A 21,873-nucleotide genomic window follows, 5' to 3' on the forward strand; every position below is an offset into this window, starting at 1 on the left:
GAAAGAAATAATTTACTAAATAGCCGCCAGGGGGCGGCTGTGCTAGGTTGCAGAAATAACTCCGTAGTCTATGGGGAAATAGACATTGATAATTGGTTTTGTTTTATGTTACATTTTCATCTAAGCACACGTACAGTACCTCTACTTGGTGGGTATAAAAATATTATGTTTAAATTAAATTACCTTGTCTTTTAGGGCTTTTTATGTTTTGTTTAGTGAAGCAGAACGTGTTTTAAAGGGGCTCAAGAGTTTCTTTTTTTCTCAATAAAACCCTGTTGTTGGAATGGAAATAAGGCATAAGGCAGTAATGCTACTCACTGTCTGGCTCTATGTTGGCACTTGTTTATTTAGAGCTAATCATATCACCATGCAGCACTATATTCAACGTCGTCGCATATGGCTTGATTTCCCGGTATTGTCGGCCCTGGACCAAACTATACTTTAAATGATGTTTATATAAGCGGGAGACAAACCAGGCTAATTAATGGGGTGTATTACGGCGTTCCCATATTGCAGCCAGTGCACCAGAATACCTGCACATCTCTCCTGCCGCACATCTATGGCACAGTCTACCTTACACGGCACCTGTTCTAAAGTAAGTGCATTCAAAGTCAAACTGTGGGCCATCTTTGGGAGGTTTGACAGCGACAGGCAGACGGAAAAAGAATGTGGAGATTCACTCACTAAACATCAAGACCCTGCTGTGCCAGCGTCAATCCCACATAATTACAGTGGGCCACAAATAGAAAATCTCTCCTCTCCTCTCCGTCCCTCTCCCCATTTCCTCTTCCTGAGCTTTTCTGCAGTAGTGTGCGCAGTGAGACAAAAAAAGGCGGTTGACTGGAGGTTGTCAGGGGTGAGAAAAGGTAGCTTGTCACAAACTTAAATGAACTTCCTCTTAAATGAGTGATGACAAGAGAATTACAGCAGATTAAAGGCAGCTAATTCTGCGGGTGAGGAGGGGACGGCTCAGTATGTTCAATTTTGTTTGCTGGAATTCATTATTATCATTATTATTATTATTATTATTATTATTATTATTGTTCTCAGGTGGAAAAAAGGAATGAATTGAAAAATCAATGTTTGAATTCTTGGACGCACCACCCCACACAACCAAATGAGATGTGATGTTACTGGTTGTTGTGTAACCCAGTGACTCATGAGAGGGAGGAAAGTATTGTTGAAAGTATTGTTGTGGTGGCTGTAGGAGGAAGAGGAGGAAGAGGAGAAATCATGCCCGGGGAAGGAGCGGAGGGGAGACAGTCTGATCTGTGAGCAAAGTCATCGGGGAGAGGGAGGACGGGGCCTCGTCTCAACAGCCAGCGGTCTGGACTGTGATCCACAAGTGAGGCGTGATGAAATTTGGACAGAGTGAACACGTGTGCTTGTGTCCACATGAAAACGCACATATGTGCACAGACACGCACACTGCCACAATAGATCCACCTATTTCTGTGAACAATTCAATTAAATTTTACTTGTATAGCGCCGATTCATAGCATAATATTATCTCAAGGCATTTTTCATGGTAAAGTCAAGACCTTAAAATTATGGAAGAACTCAACAGGAACAAAGAGAGTGGAGAGAAAGGAGAGGGTTAGTGAAGGAGAGGTGGGTGAAGAGGAGGATGGAAAGGAGAGAAGAAGATAAAGGAAAGATAGATGATGGCAGCCCATGGCCCAGTGGATAGGGAACCCGGGGCTTTGCTGGTTCGAGTCCCCACCAGGTTAAAGGGCTAGGGTACCCCTGAATAAGGTACCCAACTCCCATTGATCCCCGGGCGCTGCTCAGTGACTGCCTGCTGCTCCTAATTATAAGGTTTCTTTAATGCAGAATTAATAAAGTACAAAATAGAGACCATGAGCATTAATAACGATTATTATCATCACTATTATCATCTTGTCCAAAGTGTAAAAGCTCCTGTGACCCTCTGAAAGGGACGAGCCGTAGTTGAAGGGTGGGTGAGAATTACATTAATGTAAAGTATACAATAAACTTCCCTTCTGATCTCTCCCTTTCTCCATTGCTGTGTCACTTTTGCAGGAATGTGCACAAGGGGATGGTGTACGCGAGGGGGCGGGGTGCATTTAGATGTGAGAGAAGACAATTTGTCAGAGACGTAAGGGAGCACTGAGGTGATGACAAGAGAATTACAGTAGAAAGACTTGAAGGGTTGAACAGCTAATCTGGTGATAGCAGACGAGGAATGAGGAGCAAACGCTCAGTATGTTTGTTTTTTTTTCCCACTTGTGTTCGTTCTTGGGAGCTGTTTGTTTTTCAGAGTAACGTCGGCAGTTCTGTGTGCATGTGCTGCACATGCGAGCCAAGCGCATACACACACACACACACACACGCGTGCGCCTTTTTGCTCGCTGTCATACATGCCTGGATTTTGGCCTCCGCCGCAGCGTTATCATCCAAAGAGGCAAACAGCCAGCTAGTGATTTAATAAGCTGCCTAGAGAGTCACAGAGAGGTGTGGAAGCACTATCAGCTGATAAGTGTTCTCCCCGCAAGCCCTGCTTTTCCTTCTCTGTGTGGGTGTGTATGTGTGTGTGTACTTGTCTTTATGAAATTGCGAGGATGAATTTTGCTTCACCGCCCGTCATTGTGAGGAGGATGTAGTGAAATTTGTATCGGGTCCTTATGACTTTAAAAGTGCTTTTTTGAGAGTTAAGACTTTTGTTTTGAGCGGTAGGGTCCAGGTCTTTGCGCAACGACGGCAAACAGTGGGAATAATTCTGAGGAGAATTTAGACGAGTACAGAGGGAAAGTAAAGTGGACCACTTCACCTCTCAAAGACAGACTTTAGGAGGTCTGGCACACAGTTTTCAGATTTGAATAAGGGTCTGTTTGTTTGTAAACAGTCCCAGTGGTGCCTGTTTGAGTCATTTTAATGTCACATCATCATCATCATCATCATCATCAACAACAATACGCACTCTGATTGCTTTGTTGTGTACCTTTCAGAAGCAAAAGCGCTGGAAAACACTGACCTCGGTCTATGAAAATAAAAGCCAAAATATCCTTCAGTGAAATTCCGTTGCTGATATGAAAGCTTACGTGTTTTTGTGCAAAGGCCTGTAGAATTAGGTCAGGGTGAGGGATAAAGCAGGAAGTCAATGAAGTGTCTTAAGAAGTATGGCTCCACAAACGCGTGTGTGTGTGTGTGTGTACTGTGTGTTTTGTTGTCAAAAACACTGACCTTGTCAGGACCAGTAGTCCTCGTTGAAACCAAAACCTGGTCCCGATGAGGCAGAACAAATGTCCAAACTACTGGACGTCAACACAGTGTCCTGACAAGAATAGCTGCACAACTCTGTGTGTTTGTGTGTGTTTGAGTGATTCCCCGCCGGCTGCTGCCCACGAGTCTGTTGGCCGTGTCTGCTGCTGCCTTGTTGTCAGATCGACAGCAGAGTAAAACCCACACACGACAAAATGCCGTCCTGGGCCGAGCGCTAAGGAACATATGCTCCTAGCTTCCGTCTCGCACCCCCACCAACACCAACACACACACACACACACACACACCACGACATGGCTGCCAATGCTGTGTAAAAAAAAAAAAAAAAAAAAGGCCAGACGGTTGACATTCCCCCATCTATCACTCTGTTATGCATTTCACACAGTCCATAAAGCAGCATTATCGTCATCATACCACAACCTTGAAACCAGTGCTAAGAAAAAGTGAACTTCGTGCAGGAAGCCACAATAAAGAAAATAAAAAGAGGAATAAAAACACAGACACAGAGCCACCGCTCTGTTATTTTGTCGACTGCAGTGGCCTTGTGGTCGCGTGCTGCTACTGTGTGCGCTCTCTCTACCCTCTTTACCTTGTTTATATCTGTTCTATTATCTTCGATTTTTTTATTTTTATTATACAGCTGCTCATCTCTATGTTTTTGTATATTTACAGTAAATGTATTAATCCTCTTTTACACTTTGGTTTCATCGTGGCATTTTGCATAGCATGTATAGTTTTTATAATGCAGCTCAATCACAATTACACTTTTCTAATCCACAGCTGTGATATTGTCTTAACCTTTAAGCCTGTTAATGAACTGCTGTCTCTACTCTACTGTACTATATCTGCGCGGTGAACATCTCACATTTCTGATACTTTTTCAGAATCTTATGCCCTGTTTTTATTCCGCATTTCATATAAAAATGATTCCGAGAGTGCGAGCGTTGAACTCTATCCTTTGTCATGGTGATAAAATCATTTCACTGCGCTCTATGGTAATCAGAATAGTGGACTGTGCACTTCATTTTTGACTGTGACACCAGTATTTTTCTTCACGTGTAGTTCTCCCCGCTCCAACCATCTGTCTTTGAAATCCTCCCCCTCTGAGAAGACTGTGCTCTTTTTCCTCCTCACCAGTCTTTTCTCTCCCTCTCTCTTTTTTGAAGTTGCTGGTATTATTGTGGGACCAGTGATTATGTTTTTTGTGCATTATCACACACACACACACACACACACACAATCGTAAAACCACATCTCGCATTGTGTGTGTGTGTGTGTGTGTGTGCAGAGGTTTCACATGAGACGTACAATGGGGTGGCCACAGTGACCTGAAGCTGACACTGATGATTGATCCAGGCACTGGGATAAGTGCCTGCGCAACACTGAGCACACGGGGTCCACTGAAACGCAGCCAGGTGGAAAATTAGAAATCTCTTCATCCCTGCTCCATTTGAAATCCGATATCTCCCATCTTCCCTTTGCACGGGCCCTTTTCCTCAGCCAATACATCAGTAATTAAATGATGTGCAAGTGTGTGTGTGTGTGTGTGTGTGTGTACGTCAGGGGCAGGTGTATGTCTTTCAGGGCAAGCGTGGTAATGGGCATGTGAGGTCTCTCGTAAAAACTGCCTGACCTCCCCCCAAAACCCATGTACCCGCTGTCTGGACCTCGATGTGCAGATGGGTGATCGTCTGTGTTGTCCACACAAAGACAAAGACTATACATAAAAAGTGGATCTCGTCTTTGGTTACAAAAGACTGACCGTGATTTATTTTGGGAACCTGATGTACAAAATTGGCATCATGTGCTATTGAAGAAGACCTGAAACGCACATAATATACTTGTAAATATGCCTTTATACATCCATTGAAATACCAGGGCTCTTTGAAATGAAGCTGCAGATCCATCCATCCATACAGTCTGCTAATATTTCACAATTAAAGAAAAAAGGAATGGATTCAACCGAAATGCGAGAGTGCTTTTAAAGGACAAGGTCTTTTCCTAAAAAGAGCCGCGCGGCTAAGTTTCAGTGGACTATTAGGTTTTCAAATGTGGACGTAAATGACAAAGTAAGAGGACTCAAACCGTGCGTCCAAAGGGCTTGAACTTTTAACTCTGACAGACTGGATTGTAAAATAAGAGAATTTTGGTTTGAAAGTCCTTGAATGTGACCTTGGAAAACGTGTACGAACCACATATACTGTCCCCTATTCAAGCCCATACCCACAATGACTGGGCACACGCACACTAGAACAATGTGTGTGCTGGATGTCAGGTGGAGGTGTAATGGTGCCTCCGGTATGAAATAAATCAAAGTCAGGCCTCCTCTGAGTCCTGGACCTCTTGGAAAGCATCAGTGTAGGTTACGCCTTCAGGCGCACAGGGACAGTAATGCTCCCTCATGTCAACGTTTACTGTTTTAAATCTGTTTGCTCTCTCTCTCTCTGTGTTGTCCAGGTACATCGGCCCAGGGTGGGTCCCTTCTGGCTTCCCTCCCTATGCCAGGACGACCTCTGCAGCCTCAGCTTGACCTCAAGCACCTCCTGCCCTTCAGACTTAATGGATCCTCCCCCCTCAGCCTCTTCCCCAACTTCAATACGGTGAGTCTGGTGAAAATGAGTAGTTCGATTACATAGGGCCCAAAGTGGAGCCAGTTAATCTATTACTTTTATCAACAGATAAATGTCTGCACCAGAGCCTAAGATGGCCTGTAAATAACACGGTTCCTAATTAGAACCTTCTTTATCAAGCTCTAGGAAAACAACGCAGCCGTGTGTAACTTTTAACTATATATTAAAAAAAATGTCCAGTACATTCAAACCATTGTCAAATGAGCTCACACAATGCTCCGCACGACTCTCTGTGTCTGTCAGAATAGCGACAGAAAAGTCGGCTTCACACTGCAGCGCGACAGCTGCAAACGGCAAGACAATGAATGATCGGTTCATTTTTATTTTGACAATAAAAGTATTCAAGTCGATAAAATAAAAAGGACATAAAATGCAACAACAATAAAGTTAAGGGAAAAAACGAAGATCAGGAAAACGTTGCAGGCTGAAGCACAAGCTCGCTACGCCTACCCAAATCAAAGGAATTATATGGCAACCACATCAAATATTGGAGAAACAAAACAGCAAACACAGACAATTAATTACACTTTTTGTTGATATCTTGTTTAAAATTCAGCTTTTAAACATCTTATATTTGGACATTTGTAAAACATAGAAAGTGATCTGGGCTGTTTACCCCTTTGTTTTTATTAAACTTCCCCTCATAATACAGTCTCCCTTATAAGAAACAAACTTTGCATACTGTACAGGAGTGAGTTAAGGTATGCTTTTTACATTATCAGTACAGTATTCATCATATAATCATACAAATTTAGAGCATGTGATTTAATAATGATTCATAGAAACCCGTTTGGGTGACAGTTCTTCACAAGTGGATTCCACGGCTAAAAGTAAACCTGGAATTCAGTGGGACTGAAAATGCATACTCCCAGCCAAGAGAACACAAAGCAAATCCAGTGCTCCCTAAACCACCGCCTTGCATGTGCCAAACCGCTGCTGTTCACTGCTCCACACAGCTCCAGGTTTCCTGGTTAAAGTAACGCTACATTAAAAGACACACATACAACACATAACTCAGCAGAAGGTAGAGGCTGTCTCTGCGTGTGTGTGCGTGTGTGTGTGAGAGAGAGAGAGTGGAAGGGTGAGGGGAGAGATAAGTCACATGCCCGAGTGTTAACATTCTCATCATGTTCACTGGAGAAAATGCAATTTGTTCGGAAAAATATGAGGCAGCGGGGAACAAAGGCGAAGAATAAAAGCACCTATTGATTAGAAAAGCCCCAGCAGACATATTAGTGTTATTCTGCACTCAGAGGCAGAAGGAGTCTTTATGGCGTGAGGGTCAGAGTTATGATCCATATACTTAATACATCTTTTGTCACTTCACGCTGGTTGACCGGTTTTTACATTGTTGAATGGTGTTAAAAAACAGACAGGTCTATAAAATGGTGTCCTTAATGCTTAATGCCACCACGTTATTCACTGTGTCATTATCTGCGGTGCCAGGCCTCACCCTGCAGCCCTGTGCACAGGCCTCACCTCAGGCTTGGGCCGCTAATCTTTATTCCAGCACCGTCTCATCTCTCAGCCTCGCCGCCGTCACCTTGGTATCAGCATCTCTGCACATGGAAGCATTATTACTTTGTTTCCAATGTCAGCAACAAACTGTTCGCTTTTCAAGCGCCTCAGCGCTGACGCTTGTGTTGCCGTGGCGCCCCGCCTGGAATTAAACGCTTGTGTCTTTGATCTCTTTTACCCAGCAGGTACTTTACCCATTGTCATTTTTGTGTAGGTATGCTCACAGGCACTTGTGATGCCTTTGATCCTCGCGCTACCCTTTGTGTGTGTTGTGCGCGCGTGTGTGTGTTCACATCCTTTATGGCATGCTGTGAAACCGTCTCTAGGTCTGTGGTCTGTAAATGAAACATAAGCTAGAGCTTTTGCTCCGGCACACACATTTTTAATGCAAGTAGAAAAATAAATGAATGATCTTAGGGATGAGATCATATGTCGCAATAAAAACCACATAAGCTCCTTTGGTCTCAGCTCGCCTTGTACACTTTAGTTTGATTTTCCACCTTGACTTTGTTTTACAGCCGACACACACACACACAAACGAGTGACTAGTGACTTGTAAAGCAGTTGTTTTCAGTGTAACTGAATCATTAGAATCAGTTAATTAAAACTATTCCTTCAGTACTTCCTCTCTGACCGGAGCACTGAAATACAACGGCAGGGTTTGAGATGCCGGTCGCGGTCGCAATTAGCAGTGCTGTCGCTAAATACACCAGACTCCTCTGTTAAATATTGAGATTTTAGACATTTCCCTGGCAATTGTTGGAGATTAACCCTCGTTTTTAGGATTGCTAAGTCTTATTAACTGATCTACAGTCCGGCTTGACTCTTGTGCCAGACAGCATAGTATTGCCTCAGAGCAGGTAGTAAAAAAAGTACCAGGTACTATCGCTAGTGGAAACGCTAAATAACCGTGCCATGCCAAGTCTGGTGGAAACACGCCATTAGTTGGTCGTGGTCAGATTCCATTATTGAAATAATGGTGAAGAGGTAAAAATATGTGCGTGATAATTGTGTAGCTCACCAACAATCAGTTGTAAAAATGTATTTTGAAGGGCCACAACGGGTAAATGACATTTAACATAACATTTAAGCAGACGCTTTTATCCAAAGCGACTTACAAGAGAGGAATATGCTACATCGAAGAAGTCTTGGAAAGAATTCCACTCGATAGTGGACAGTGGACTGATGGAGGGTGAGAGTGCCGAGGTGGAGGCAAGTGCAGAAGGAGTGCATGGGAGAGGGGGTAAGGGTAGGGTAAGTGCTAGGACAGAAGATGCTCTTGGAAGAGCTGGGTTTTCAAGAGCTTCTTGAAATGAATCTAAGAATACATTTTTAAGCACATTTTTACAGTTGATACTAGAATATTGTGACTCACAATTATGGTGGGATGATTGTGACAGGAAATGGAGAGAGAGAGAAAGACATCTGGATGGTTCCTGCAGTGGAGGACATGTTTGAGGGGGTGGATGAGACAGAAGAGTGTGCTGTGTATGTGAGGGGAGGTCTCCGCTCTGCTCTATGAAAAGTGCAGTTTATTCACTTGTTCAGCCGCCCACTGCTGCTGGTCATGAGGTCACCGGTGCTGCCCCATGGAGGATTGAGAATGCCTAGCAGCAAAGGCAGACTGGAGAACACTCGCTGCTCTAACACCCTCATGTATTTATATTAGCGGTGGAGGCAGGAGGGCAAAGTCTCCGGTCAGTGGTTTGTCTGTGTCTTGCTTATGTTTCAAACCGGGAAACCGTTTTATTTTCTCAAACCATTGTCTATGCCTCACAGCTCTGTTTATGCCTTCATGGTTAAGATAAAAATAATCTGAGCACCTAGACTCTGCTCCAGAGATTAAAGCGCCTGAAGTGTCTGAAAACCTTTATTGACGTGAATGGTCATCGGGGGTCGATGTGTCGGAGAAAATGATTGATAACGTCAGCAAATCAATTTCCTGATGTTTAGACACCGTGTGATTGACAGATGGCGTTGTCCAATAGATCACAGTGGACAAGCATTCAGTCAGATCCACGCCACGCTCGTCCAAATATGGTTATATCTGGTTAAAAAAAAAAAAAGAAATAAATAAATGTCTGTCTTCAAAATGCAAGTTTACGTTCAGTAAATGATCCCTGGTTTGACTCCCAGACCAGAGGCCACTGTGACCACCAAAGGGAAAAAAAAGACAGTGCTAAATTGTTGTGATTTGTTTATACGTGAACAAAAATGCACAATCAAGAAGAACTAGGACACAGAGAGATGCAAAAAGAAAAACACAAGAGGCTTGTTCATCGCACTCTATAGGGTATGTAGTTAAAGGAATGAAAATATCAAATACTAATCATTTAAAAATAAAATAAAAACACCTTTCCTGAATTGAACTGACAACATTTTTCTCTGCGCCCACCTTGAAACTTCTCTGCTGTGTGATCTAATTCCTACTAGGCCACTCAATCTGCAGTAGGTTGTGTATTCTTACTTTGTCTCTTAATCCACAGACTTTTTATTCACAAGAGACAGGGGAAAAAACCTTATTTGGTTCAGTACAAGACTGGTCCAATACCATATGTGTAATTTCCCTAATGAACACAATTCCTCTGTTTCAAGAACCAAACAAAGGGGCCCACGGCACGCCACATTGTCCAAGATATTAAAACTATTACTATTTATCACTATGAAACTTTATCTACTAGAGTTAATGAAGCTAATGTAATTCCCTGCCAGACCAGGGATTGAACCAGAGACCTTGAGTTTGCTCTTCATCACTGATTGTCATGACTAACTGTCCTGGCTATACTTCTGTGAGTCTGAGCTTATGTTAACAGTGACATGGAATTGGATGTAAACACGTTGACTGGCTGGCAGACAAACAACCACGCGTTGGTTTAACGTTCCCGGAGTAGTGGTGAAATTCAAACTGATTAACAACTCGCAGCGGGTTGTGGAGTCTACGACGACCAGAGTGCAGAGATTATTAAAACTAATGGAAATGACATCAAATCAATGTCGCTTCAGTCCCGCGAGGAGATAATTAGCCTCTATAACAGTCTGACAGTGCAGCTGTGGCATTAATCACAAAATCCTTTCAACACGGAGCCTCGGGTTCTCCAGGACCTGATAAGACACACGTTGTCCCGGAAGTGTACAGAAAAGATGAATGCACCTGTCTCCAGAACTAAATATCCTCCGGGTCCCCTGGTGTCCCTTCTTTCACCCCCCTCCTCGTTTTAACCCCACCGTCTGTGTCTCTCTCTCTCATTCTACCTACACTGAAACCTCATCACTGACTCAGCCGCCCAGTCCAAGATAAGTTCTGTCTGCACTAGGATGGCGGGGGAGGACGGAGGGCTTGGACAAAAGATGCATTTATAGCAGTTGGTTCGAGATGGCTGCAGACAGACAATGGGCACATTCTTCAAACCCCCCCAAAACAAATAGCTGTGTGCAGCCCGCCCAGCTGAGGTGGACAGAGGGCAGCAGGAGTGAGAGAGAGGTAGGTTTTCATGGTCAGGCTTTTTGCCGGTGAAGGGAGAAGTCCGTAAAGTCATGTAGAAGAAGCCAAAATAAATGAGCAACGGCGACGCCAGCCCTGAGGGAGAGCTATACCTCCTATGTGGAAGTCTCAGTGTCAGGTGTGTTTATATTCCCTCTCACACTTGGCCCTGAAGAAGCCATAGTAAATAGACTCCATTCTTGCAGACGAGGCATGTTGGAGAGAAACACACTCTCATGAGGCTTCCTGGGGCTACGTACGCCGTTTGTCTTTGAAAACGCATCAATTGTGCTCAGATGCCATCCAAGCTACTCTTGGGCGACATTTTAAAGCCCGCAAAACAGAGACGTTCGACAACTCTGCCGGATCTGTGTAGTTTAGTCTGTACAAGCAGAAATGGAGACCTTTGAAAACGATGATGATACAGTTATCCACATTCACTTCCTGACTGTTTGTCATCAGCCACAGCGCCACTGTCAGCTGTAAATGAATTAGCAGGTATACCCAATATTTTGGATGCTCTGTTGCCCTGTGGTGTTTTTTTCTTTTCTTGCGTGTTTGCATGTGTGTCACCTGAATGTGAAATGTGACATCACAAATATGCCCAAAAAAGAATAGAAGTCAGTGGAAGAAGGAAACAACAACACACACGCACAATGGAGCTCGGTGACGATGCAAGTTAAGATAAAATAAAATAAAATCAAAACCTTCATGACTAATGACTAATACTAACAGTCAGCAGATAAATGTGCATCTTAGCATTGTGAATCGGAAATGACATTGGCATCAGGTCTTAGGTTCCCCCTGATGCCTGATGACAATTGGAGCCAAAGCCAATAAAAAAACCTGCATGCACTGCAGTCTTTTTTGCCCGTGAGTGAATGCCAATTAAACACATTCCTACTGTTCTTAAACCTGTTTAAACCCTGGATTACCTTCAGTTTCATCATTGGTCTCATACTGTAGCAGAAATGCTTGCTCTTACGTTTTAAGAATGAGTTCTTCTTCCTGCAACTAAGCAAACTTCTAGTAAGTATTTGGACACCTGACCATTACACCAACAGGGACCGTAATGACGTATTCAAATGCATATACAGTACTTAGCTTCCAGACAGGTCAGGCACTGATGTTGGACGAGAAGGTCTGGCTCACAGTCTCTGTTCCAGTTCATCCCAGAGGTGCTGGATGGGGTTGAGGTCAGGTCACTCGAGTTCTTCCACACCAATCTCAAAGTCAAACCAAGTCTTTATAGCTTTGTGCACTGGGGCACAGTCATAGTTGGAACAGAAACGGGCCTTCCTCAAACTGTTGCCACAAACTTATCCAAATATTATCCAAAATTTCTTGGTATGCTGAAGCGTGAAGATTGTCCTTCACTGGAGATAAGAGGCCTAGAGCCCCAAGCCTGATTGAAACACCTGAATTCAATACTTAACATGTGTGGCCGAACACTTTTGTCCACACGTTTTAATCATTCTCATCAACTTTCATCAGATGTTTTTTTTTTTTTTTTAATCTGAAAATAACTTGTTCAAATTAAAACACAGTCGTACAACTGTAGCCCGTGTGCCCTCCTCTAATGTGAGCGGACTGGACCAGGCCTTGTGCCAGCCTGGGGACTGATCCAAGGTGATTGTTATGTACGATACCATGCTGAAGGGTGCTGCAGTGCAATCAGCTGTCATCATGGAATTCCAGCCCTCTAATGAAGCCTCGGCTTTCGCTCTGCTCTTTTCAGCGTGCCATTCTTGGACTCAGCGGTGTTGTCAGAGTATTAGTCCCCGATACAGTTCCCTAACCAGAAACACTTGTATGTGGACTACAGTGACGCATAATGCTTTTAACAGTCCCATTTTTATTCAGTTCATTTTTGATCACAATGAACTCAAACTGCATTGAAACACCAGATGGAGAGTGGCTTGTGACAACAAGGCACCGCAGTTGTTTTTGAACGTATCCCACAGATTTACTCGCAGTGCAGGAGGTTAATGGGAGCCACTTAAATACAAGTGACATATGTTTTGATTTACAGTAGAACATCAGATCTATCCTACTTGCATTCCCACTGTGTATAGTGTGCATGTTTAGGCTGTATACTGCTTAAATTACTCGTCTCATGTTCACGGTGCTTAACCTCATTTATTATCTATACAGGGCTTTGGTCACTTACACGCTCATGGGACTGGTGTTGAATTCAGAGAACGAATAACTTAATGACTCCCATGTTTTTAAGGAAAGTCAAGACCAGCTCTTTCATTTTCTTCCTCCAGAACGATTTCCAGAAACGTGAGAAATTTACATGAGAAACAGCCTTGGCGGACCATTCACACTCCTCCAGCTGTTCACCACAGCAGCTAACTTACTTCACTGCTTTGAAATAGCCATTTCCTCAATGAGTAGTTACATTTTTTAGCTTAACGCGGAAACGCTGTGCACACTCACCCACCACTTTATTCGGCTCACATGCTTGAACTCCGTGTTTACCGAAAGATCTCATCAGGTGACTTTCTGGAGTTCAAAACGAGCATCAGAATGTGGAAGAAAGGCCATTTTAGTCACGTTAAACGTGGCATCACAGAAAGTGCTAATCTTTTATTGGTTTTAAATCAGAATCAGAATCAACTTTATTGGCCAAGTCTGTCAAACATCCTAATGGTCTTGCGCCTTTGTACCTCGCAGACTTGCTTTTACCCTATGAACCCTCGCAGACCCTGAGGTCCGCCGGCCCCCGGCCTTTTAACCATTCGCATTAGCTAAGACTATAACTCACTTTAATGGAACAGCCTGCCAAAGAACCTGAGGACGGTAGAGAATGTTGACATTTTTGCAACGTACAGCGGTGGTGTTTTGGCTTTGGATTGATTGATTGATTGATTGATTGATTGATTGAATTGGCTACAATTCTTGCATACAACCATCTGTAGGGTTTACGGACAATAGTCCAAAGAAGATCAAATATCCACAGAGTTCTCTGGTCAAAAATGCATTTCATATCATCACACAGTATCTTTGCCTCCTCACGCTCCTCCTGACACTGTTTTAGTGTGATAACACCTGTTTCAGAGACATTGTAATAGGCATGGGCCACACCAAAGATAAAATTCTGGCTTTCAGGGGAATAAGTTGTTCCATTGCACAAAGAAATGTCTCATATGGGAAAATAACAGCATATAGTTCCTTAATGTTGTTTTTATATATTGTTTTCCCCTCCTGTCCCTCAGATGGACCCTGTCCAGAAGGCGGTGATCAACCACACGTTTGGTGTCCCACAGCCGCTCAAGAAGAAACAGATTATCTCTTGCAACATTTGCCACCTGCGCTTTAACTCAACGGTAAGAAAATGCTTTAGTGGTTTTTATGCTGTGATGTTCATGAGAAAGATGAGGTTATGAGGAACAATAAGAGGAAGAGCGAGAGAGGGCGAGACTGCCAACGTAGACTGTAATGTCTAGAATAAAAGCTATCTTTACAAAACAAAAGCCAGTCTTCCCTCAGAGAAAATCTCTTTGTAGTTTGATGCTCCTCAAATCGTCTTGAATGGCAATTTTCTAAAATGTGGTCCACAAACACCTCCGCTTTTATCAGGCTCACTGACTCATTGTGTTTCACAAGTGTGTCCTTGTTTGTGCGTGTGTGTGCGCACTTGCTTTAAGTGCATATTTTTATGCAAATTGTTGTTGCTTCAAATCAAAACTTGGTCGTTTGTAGTTTTGTTTTTTTTTCTCCTAGTCATGTAGTGAAATCTGTGTGCGTGTGTGTGTGTGTGTGTGTGTGTGTTGTTTTGGTGTGAGGGATTAGACAGCGGGGAGAGCTGCCGTTTATCAGCAAAGAGCAGAAACAATCAGCAGGCCCAGCAGGAAGCTGCATCCTTGGCTTCTTGTTCATTTCTTCCATGCACACACACACACACACACACACACACACACAGGCAAACATCCCATGACATTTTACGCATATTCACACAAACAAAAACAAAAACACTCCCGAAAGCCTTATGACATCTCGGGTTTTGGCGCAGTGAAGCACAAGCATATATACGTACACATGCATACATTTATAAAAAAAAAGGACTGTGGCAGAGGAGACAGAGAGATGAGGGAGGGAGGGGGTCACAGACGTGCTCTTCACACACTAAAGCAAAACACTTTCACACACCGTGTCTGGGAGCTTGACAATGTTCGAACAAGGAAAAATATATTAGAGTCTCACCTACTACAGTATAGCTGCAGTCAGACGGACTGTACCATGAGTATAAAGCCACTCTCAAGTGGAGATTGGCTGTATAGAGACGGCACAGATTTTTTAAGGCTTTCTGTGTCTCCTTTGCTAGTTTGTGTCCCACCTATAGGTCAAGGGCTGAGCTACCCTTGAGCAATCCTTATCGCTCGGTGTAGATTGCTTCGTTCCACGCTGTTGGAATGACCGACCGAGCGCTTACCTGTCTGTCTTCAAGAAGCTCTTGAAAATCCAGCTCCTGTCCTAGCACTTACCTTATCCCCTTCTGCACTTGGATCCACTTCTACACTCTCACCCTCTGTTCCCATCTAGTGGATTTCTTCCAAGACTTCTTCTATGTAGTGTATTCCTCTTTTGTGAGTCGCATAGGGATAATAGGGAGTCTGCTAAATGCTTAAATATAATGTAAATGTGTAAATTAGACTCTCTAAATTGACAGCAGCCACAGGGCTACATCCTGTGTGTCCCAGTGTCGGTCCCAAGTCTGGATAAATGGATGGGTTGCATCAGGAAGGACATCCGGCATAAAAACCTCCTCTGCTGTGGCGACCCCTGGAGAGAGAGAAGCCAAAAGCAAAAAAAAAAAAAAAATGTATTGTTCACTGCAATATTATAAATTGTAAAAAAGTGGACGTCACGATGTGAGAGCATTGGAGGAAACGAGTGAAACATTTCATTACCTTGTTTACCACATGCCAAGTTTCTACATTGTCTGAATATAATGAAACATAATTGGGCCGTGTGTAATAATAGCACAGTGAGGCAAAGAGAAATAATAACAGACAACAGTGACTCGCGTTCCTTGTTAAAAAGCTGTTTTTCCACATGCGCCCTTTGACTCGAGTGGAAGCCACGCGTCTATTCATCGGCCTCCACGATGAAAAGAGGCAGCTCGGCGATTGCTCGGTTGTGCGGACCAGCTGGCACGTCCACTTTATCTTGTATGTATTATTATGTTTTTGCTTTACAATCAGAGCATTATTTAGAAAGACTCAGCACTGCTGTTAAAGCTTTTGTGCGAGCATGTTCCACAACCTGTTAGACATGCGTTTATACCAGTGCTAACAGCAATTTACTCATTAATCGATGCTGCTGTGTTTAATTCACATTCTATTACAGAGTCGCATTGACTTTTTCACATCTTTTACTCATAAAACTGACTTTGACGTCGACTTTTTGTCCCATTTTTTAAAAGATTTTCAATCCCAGCCCCCTCTGTTGTTGTGGGAATGAGACACGTATCTCAGATCCACTGTCTGATGATCAAATAACACATTGAACTCTGGAAAAAAAGTATACTTTTTGTGGCCCTTTAAATCAGCATAAATGGAAAGGTCTTGCAAACTAAAAATATGAAATGGTCAAAATTGCTATGAGAATTAAAAAAGAAATGCAAATATATGAAGGAAAATGGAAGAAAATAACTAAAAAGAACTACGTTTTTAACATAAAGCGTCCTCGCTGTCTTTATATACTGTATGTATATATATGCTAAATTGTTCCATGAACTTGTCTTTTTGATAAGACTTTAAGACATTTATGATCAATTATAAAGATGAATTCTCCTTATTTTTTGGTTTATGTGGTTTTACATATATACTGTATGGACACATGTACTGTGTATTCACATGTATGCAGGTATGTGTAGTGTATGCTGTGGTTAGGGTTAGGGTTAGTACTGCGGTGTGAACTTGTTTACTGCACCTTGAAAAATCTAATAATGAAAAGGATCAAACAACTAATCGATTAACCGAACATGTAATCGTTTGTTTGCAGCCCTAGTTACACCAGGTGTAGTCAAGTGTTTCTTTTTAGGGGACTGTGTTGAGGATCGCTTAATCGACATTGTCCCAGAAGATCATTGTATCTCAGGGACGTCATGCTGACTGGTGTGGTGATGTGAAAAAACAAACGCTTGTTTTCACACCTTGTTCCTCTGGCTCCGCTGAGACTCGGCTGGGTGGAGAAGGCTGGTGTTGGAGAAGGTGGCTGGCTGAATTTGTCACATCACACTAATCACTGAAGCCTTAACGTGGCAGATGAGTCACAGAGTATTTTGTTCTTGCAGATGCTTTTAAAGCAACATTATTTATAGGCCTCGGCTACAGTACATCACAACACTGGCTTAGCGTCTACATGTTTAATTCCTGAATGCTGGTGTTTACATAGACCACCAGACTGGTGTGTGTGTGTGTTCGTGTTCTTGTATCCGTTACCCTGTCTGGCTCTTATAGTCCAATATTTGAATTGTGGTGAGGTTGAGGTTAGGGTTTGGTATTAACCCTTCTGTTACCATCCTGCCTTACCATAACTCATAGACCACCTGAAAACTATCAACTGGCAACTTGTCCAGGGTGTGACCCCTCCTTTTGCCAGACCCTTATGTGGAGGATAAAGCAGTAGAAGATTGGTGGATGGATGCTGGAGAGCAGACAAATAGAACTTTGCGTCCATATACAGTGCCCTCCAAAAGTATTGGAACAGTGAGGCCAATTCCTTTATTTTTTTTAGACTGTTAGACCATAGACTGAATACATTTGGGTTTGACATCAAAAGATGAATATGAGACAAAAGATGAACATTTCAGCTTTTATTTCTAGGTATTTATCTGCATCTGGATCTGATACACAACTTGGTAGATAGCACCTTTTCTTTAAACTGACCCATTTTTGAAGGGCACTGTACTTGCCCGTGTGTGCGTGGGTTTTCTCCGGGTTCTCCGGCTTCCTCCCACAGTCCAAAAACATGCAATGTGGGGATTAGGTAAATTGGACACTCTAAATTGACCATAGGAGTGAGTGTGAGAGTGAATGGTTGTTTGTCTCTATCTGTGTGTGGCCCTGCGATGGACTGGCGAACTGTCCAGGGTGTACCCCGCCTATCGCCCGATGTAGCTGAGATTGGCACAGCACCCCCCGCGACCCTCTGGTGGAGGATAAAGCGGTAGATGATGACTGACTGACTGTACTTGCCATTACGGAACGACTGTCCGATCACAGACAAGATTCACCAGCGTGTCAGCTTCTCAGTACCGTCATTCCTAAACGGTTGAATAACTGTAAGATATCAAAAGTGAAAGTTATCTTGGAAAAAGGTCGCAGAAGCACTCACTCATTTAACATGTTTTGACAATTCTACAGCCATAAAATCAAAATAAATCCAGATGGCCTGAATATCATGATGGTCATAAGAGGGATAACTAGTTATGGTTCAGGTTGGGATAATGCTTTGTGTGTCTGAATAAAAAAAACGAAAGTCAGTGCTGTGTCCTGGGAGGAATAGCTACAGCATGTGTGTTTCAGGTATTACTCATGTTGTGGGGACACAGACACATTATGGTCATTCATAATGTAAATTATTACAATTTAAGGTGAAGACATGTTGTATGGAAGTAGAAGTTATGGTTAGAGTCTGCAGGAAATAAATGGAAGTCAAATGTTATGTCCTCGGAAGTCATGGAAACCAGTAGCCTCATATTGCTAATGCAGCCCAATAAGCGTTGTTTTTATTACTTATTGCACAGAGAAATCCACATTTTGCTCCTAATGTGAAAGGCTCTCAGTGTTTGCGAGTCTCTTTGTCACTTCCCAGTGTATTTAGTCCTCACTCAGGAGTCCTTCAAAGCAAAGAAAGTATCTTTACTGGAGTTCTTTTGGTGTCTGAGGATTTGCCCGATTCATTTCTGGAGGCGGTAAACATGGATGAGAGCGCCTGGTGGATTGACCGAACCTTACCTTGCATTCTCTTGTCAAAACATACAGAAAGAAAAATCTATTTCTTATCTGTTTTCAGTATATCCCACTATTTTTTGTGCAAATTAGTGATTAGGTATATTTTCCCCCTGTGCACACACTCTGCTTCTCCTCCCCTCGACCAAGAGCTGATGAGAACTAATCCCTAGAGATTGTATTAACTTTAAATGAGTAATCTCTGTATTGATTTCTCTACCATGTCTTTGTACCAGTGCTTGCTCTGACAACGGGAGCTTTGTTCTCGGATTGAGCGCAGGACCGTGAGAATGATGAAAATGTGAAGGTGAATCGCGATGCGCTCGGTGGGGGGAACTGGAGTGTTTATTTCTGCGTCACACTCAATCAAAAATGTGTTCCGCATCTGAGTCATGTGTGTGCGAGTTTGTGTGTCACTGGCTGTGCACATTCACACGTGTCCTGTGATTTCCAGTGGCCGACTCTGACGGTGCAAATCAATAGCGCGGTTGTGGAGATGGGATCCTCTTTCTTGTTACACATTACACATGCAATTATACCTCTGGCCTCCCAATGTGGCAAACGCTGTTATCAGGAGGAAACAGACTCGCCTCCTTGCAGTCTGTGCATGCCTGCAAGAGAGCGAATATTCAAGCATGCATTTTAACATTTCCTGCACGTGGGCTCCAGTCCCTTTACCAGCAGATAATGCAATGAGTCATTTCTGCTTGTCCCCCCCCCTAAATCCATGTTTTCTCTCATTTTTTTTCCCTCTGCAGAACCAAGCAGAAGCCCACTATAAGGGCCACAAGCACGCACGGAAACTCAAAGCCATAGAGGCCCAGAAAAACAGGCAGCGACGAACTGGCGAGGCCTCGTGCACCGGGAGAGAAAGAGACCGAGACAGAGACCGAGACCGGGACCGGGACAGGAGCAAGGCGTCAACGATCGAGGTGGCTCTCCCCGCCCTCATGGATACGAGCTTAGTGGAGGGAACAGGTACATAAAGAGACAGAAATGGAAAAGAAAGCATCAACGAGAGATTGTCCTCTGCATCTCTCCATCCACTTGATGATCATTCTATCATGCTTTGGTTCCTCTAATTCCACCTTCTACTCCATTTCATCTGTCCATAACCTCTCCACCAGTCCTGTCCTCACATCATTGACTCCTTCCGTCCTCCTCCTCCATGTCTTTGCCTCACTTATCTCTGTCCCTCCGCTTCATTGCCCTACACTTTGGGATTAGGTCTTCTGTTCACCTTTTCCTTCACTGCTTCTCCCTCCTGTTACCTCTGTCTTATACTGTGTAGTCAAACCTCAGCACTTTTCACCCACATCATACCCCCAAAAACTTATCTGACCTGACTCTCTGTCCCTCTGCCTTGTAATGAATGGTGACACTCCAAAGCTGGGGGATTGTGGGATGTCTGAGAGCAAGAGACGCTGTGTAAATAAAAGGGCTAGTTGAAATCGTCCTGTAACCTCAGTGGGATGGTTTCCTACTTATTTCTCCCTCCTGCGCTCTTTTTTTCTGTCTCAGACAGGGTGAGTACAGAGCCAGGGTCTGTGTGACATGCAGCACTGGTTGAGGATGAATGTGTTAGTGTCTGTAAAGATAATGCAGTGAGACAGCGGCAAGAGGAGTGGGAGATGAAACAGAACAGCCGGCCTTACCGCTGTCTGCAGCCTTCTGATAGAAATAAGTGGGTTTTCAATGAAGTTAAAGAGAAGGGACAAGGTAGTTCTAACCCAGACAGAGACTGGGGCTTTGTGGATTAGCCAGTGATCTGAAAATCTTTTGGAAAACATCCAGAATGTCTGTGAAAGTGTGGTCATCCAAGGACAATGAAGCATGCTTTATTTTTCATGGTGAAGTCACTATTGAGAGGAATCGTCACCTTCTCTCCCATTGAGGCAGTGAGGACTGTGCTGATATTGAACAACAAGGGAAAGGAGCGTTGAAGGACATATGTGTGAACTTTGAGAGGATGGGGGCAATGGGGAGCACTTGGATGGAGAACTTTGAGCTGCATGGAATAACTTTGAATGGTGATGAAGAACCTTAAACTGTGTTTAAGAGCTTTGAGCTGTGGAGGGCAGCATCACACCTCTCGCTGTACAGTCTGCTGGAAATTATTATTAGAAGAAGAACAATGGAATGGAGATGAGGGGAGCTTTGAGAAGAATCCAGAAGGATCAAGGAAGGAGGATGAGAATAAAAGAATGAGGATGAAAATGAAGGAGAATAAAATTGTTAAACTGTGGCAAAGAAGATCTTTGAACTGCAACGAAACTGAGGAGACGAGAGGATGAGAAGAACTGTAATAAAGAACTTTGAACTAGGGATGGCACGATACCACTTATTTGTGACCGATATCGACCCATATCACAAGCTCAATTATCTATACCAATATCACAAACTAATGAAACTGTTAATAACTCATTTGTGCCGTTTCAAAGATATAATTCTCCATCTGTATTACAAATATTATTCTTCTATAAAGTAGAAATAATCAGCCCTCAACATGCTCTTGCTGATTTTTATTTACATTTTCACAGTCTGTGCACAGTGAAGCATGCGATATGTAGGATTGTTGGATTGAACTGGATCTTTCTTTATCGTATTGACTCATCCTTATTTTGAACTGTAGAGGGCAGCATTGCACCTCTCAGTGGAAGAGATTTGAGGGTGAATATTGGTGTGTGTTTTCACCTAAGTGGCTGTCAAACTGAGAGTTGAAAAAGCGTCGTCTTCTTTTGCAAAAAGTGGAAATGTTTTTGCATTTCTGCTGTAAAAAGACACTTGGACTCATGATAAAGAAAAACCCAGTGCAATGGTTTTACTTTCAGCACACTTTTCCGGGCCTGCAACCCAAGCTCAGAGCAAATGGCCGATGTCACTGCAGAGTGAGCCCATTCACCTTCTCATGTTGCACTCATCTGGGTCCACACTTTTCATTTATACATCCAAGGTGACATCTGCGACAAAAAAAAGTATTCCTTCCTACTTTATCTCCCCCTCCCCACTTCCCCCTGCCCTGGAGAGGATCGCTATC

At 43.2% G+C, this 21,873-nt stretch overlaps 1 protein-coding gene across 2 annotated transcripts in view; it reads left to right on the forward strand.

The window, feature by feature from the left end:
- Positions 1–21,873, forward strand: part of znf385c (zinc finger protein 385C) — a 139,324-nt gene that overhangs the window by 104,325 nt on the left and 13,126 nt on the right. For both annotated transcript variants that reach the window (XM_058653599.1, XM_058653600.1), the window contains 3 exons: positions 5,701–5,843; positions 14,094–14,204; positions 19,595–19,814. In XM_058653599.1, coding sequence (XP_058509582.1) covers positions 5,701–5,843; positions 14,094–14,204; positions 19,595–19,814 — 474 coding nt within the window. The remainder of the gene's footprint in view (positions 1–5,700; positions 5,844–14,093; positions 14,205–19,594; positions 19,815–21,873) is intronic.

This window comes from Solea solea, chromosome 16 (genome assembly GCF_958295425.1).
Source record: "Solea solea chromosome 16, fSolSol10.1, whole genome shotgun sequence".
Taxonomy (NCBI): Eukaryota; Metazoa; Chordata; class Actinopteri; order Pleuronectiformes; family Soleidae; genus Solea; species Solea solea.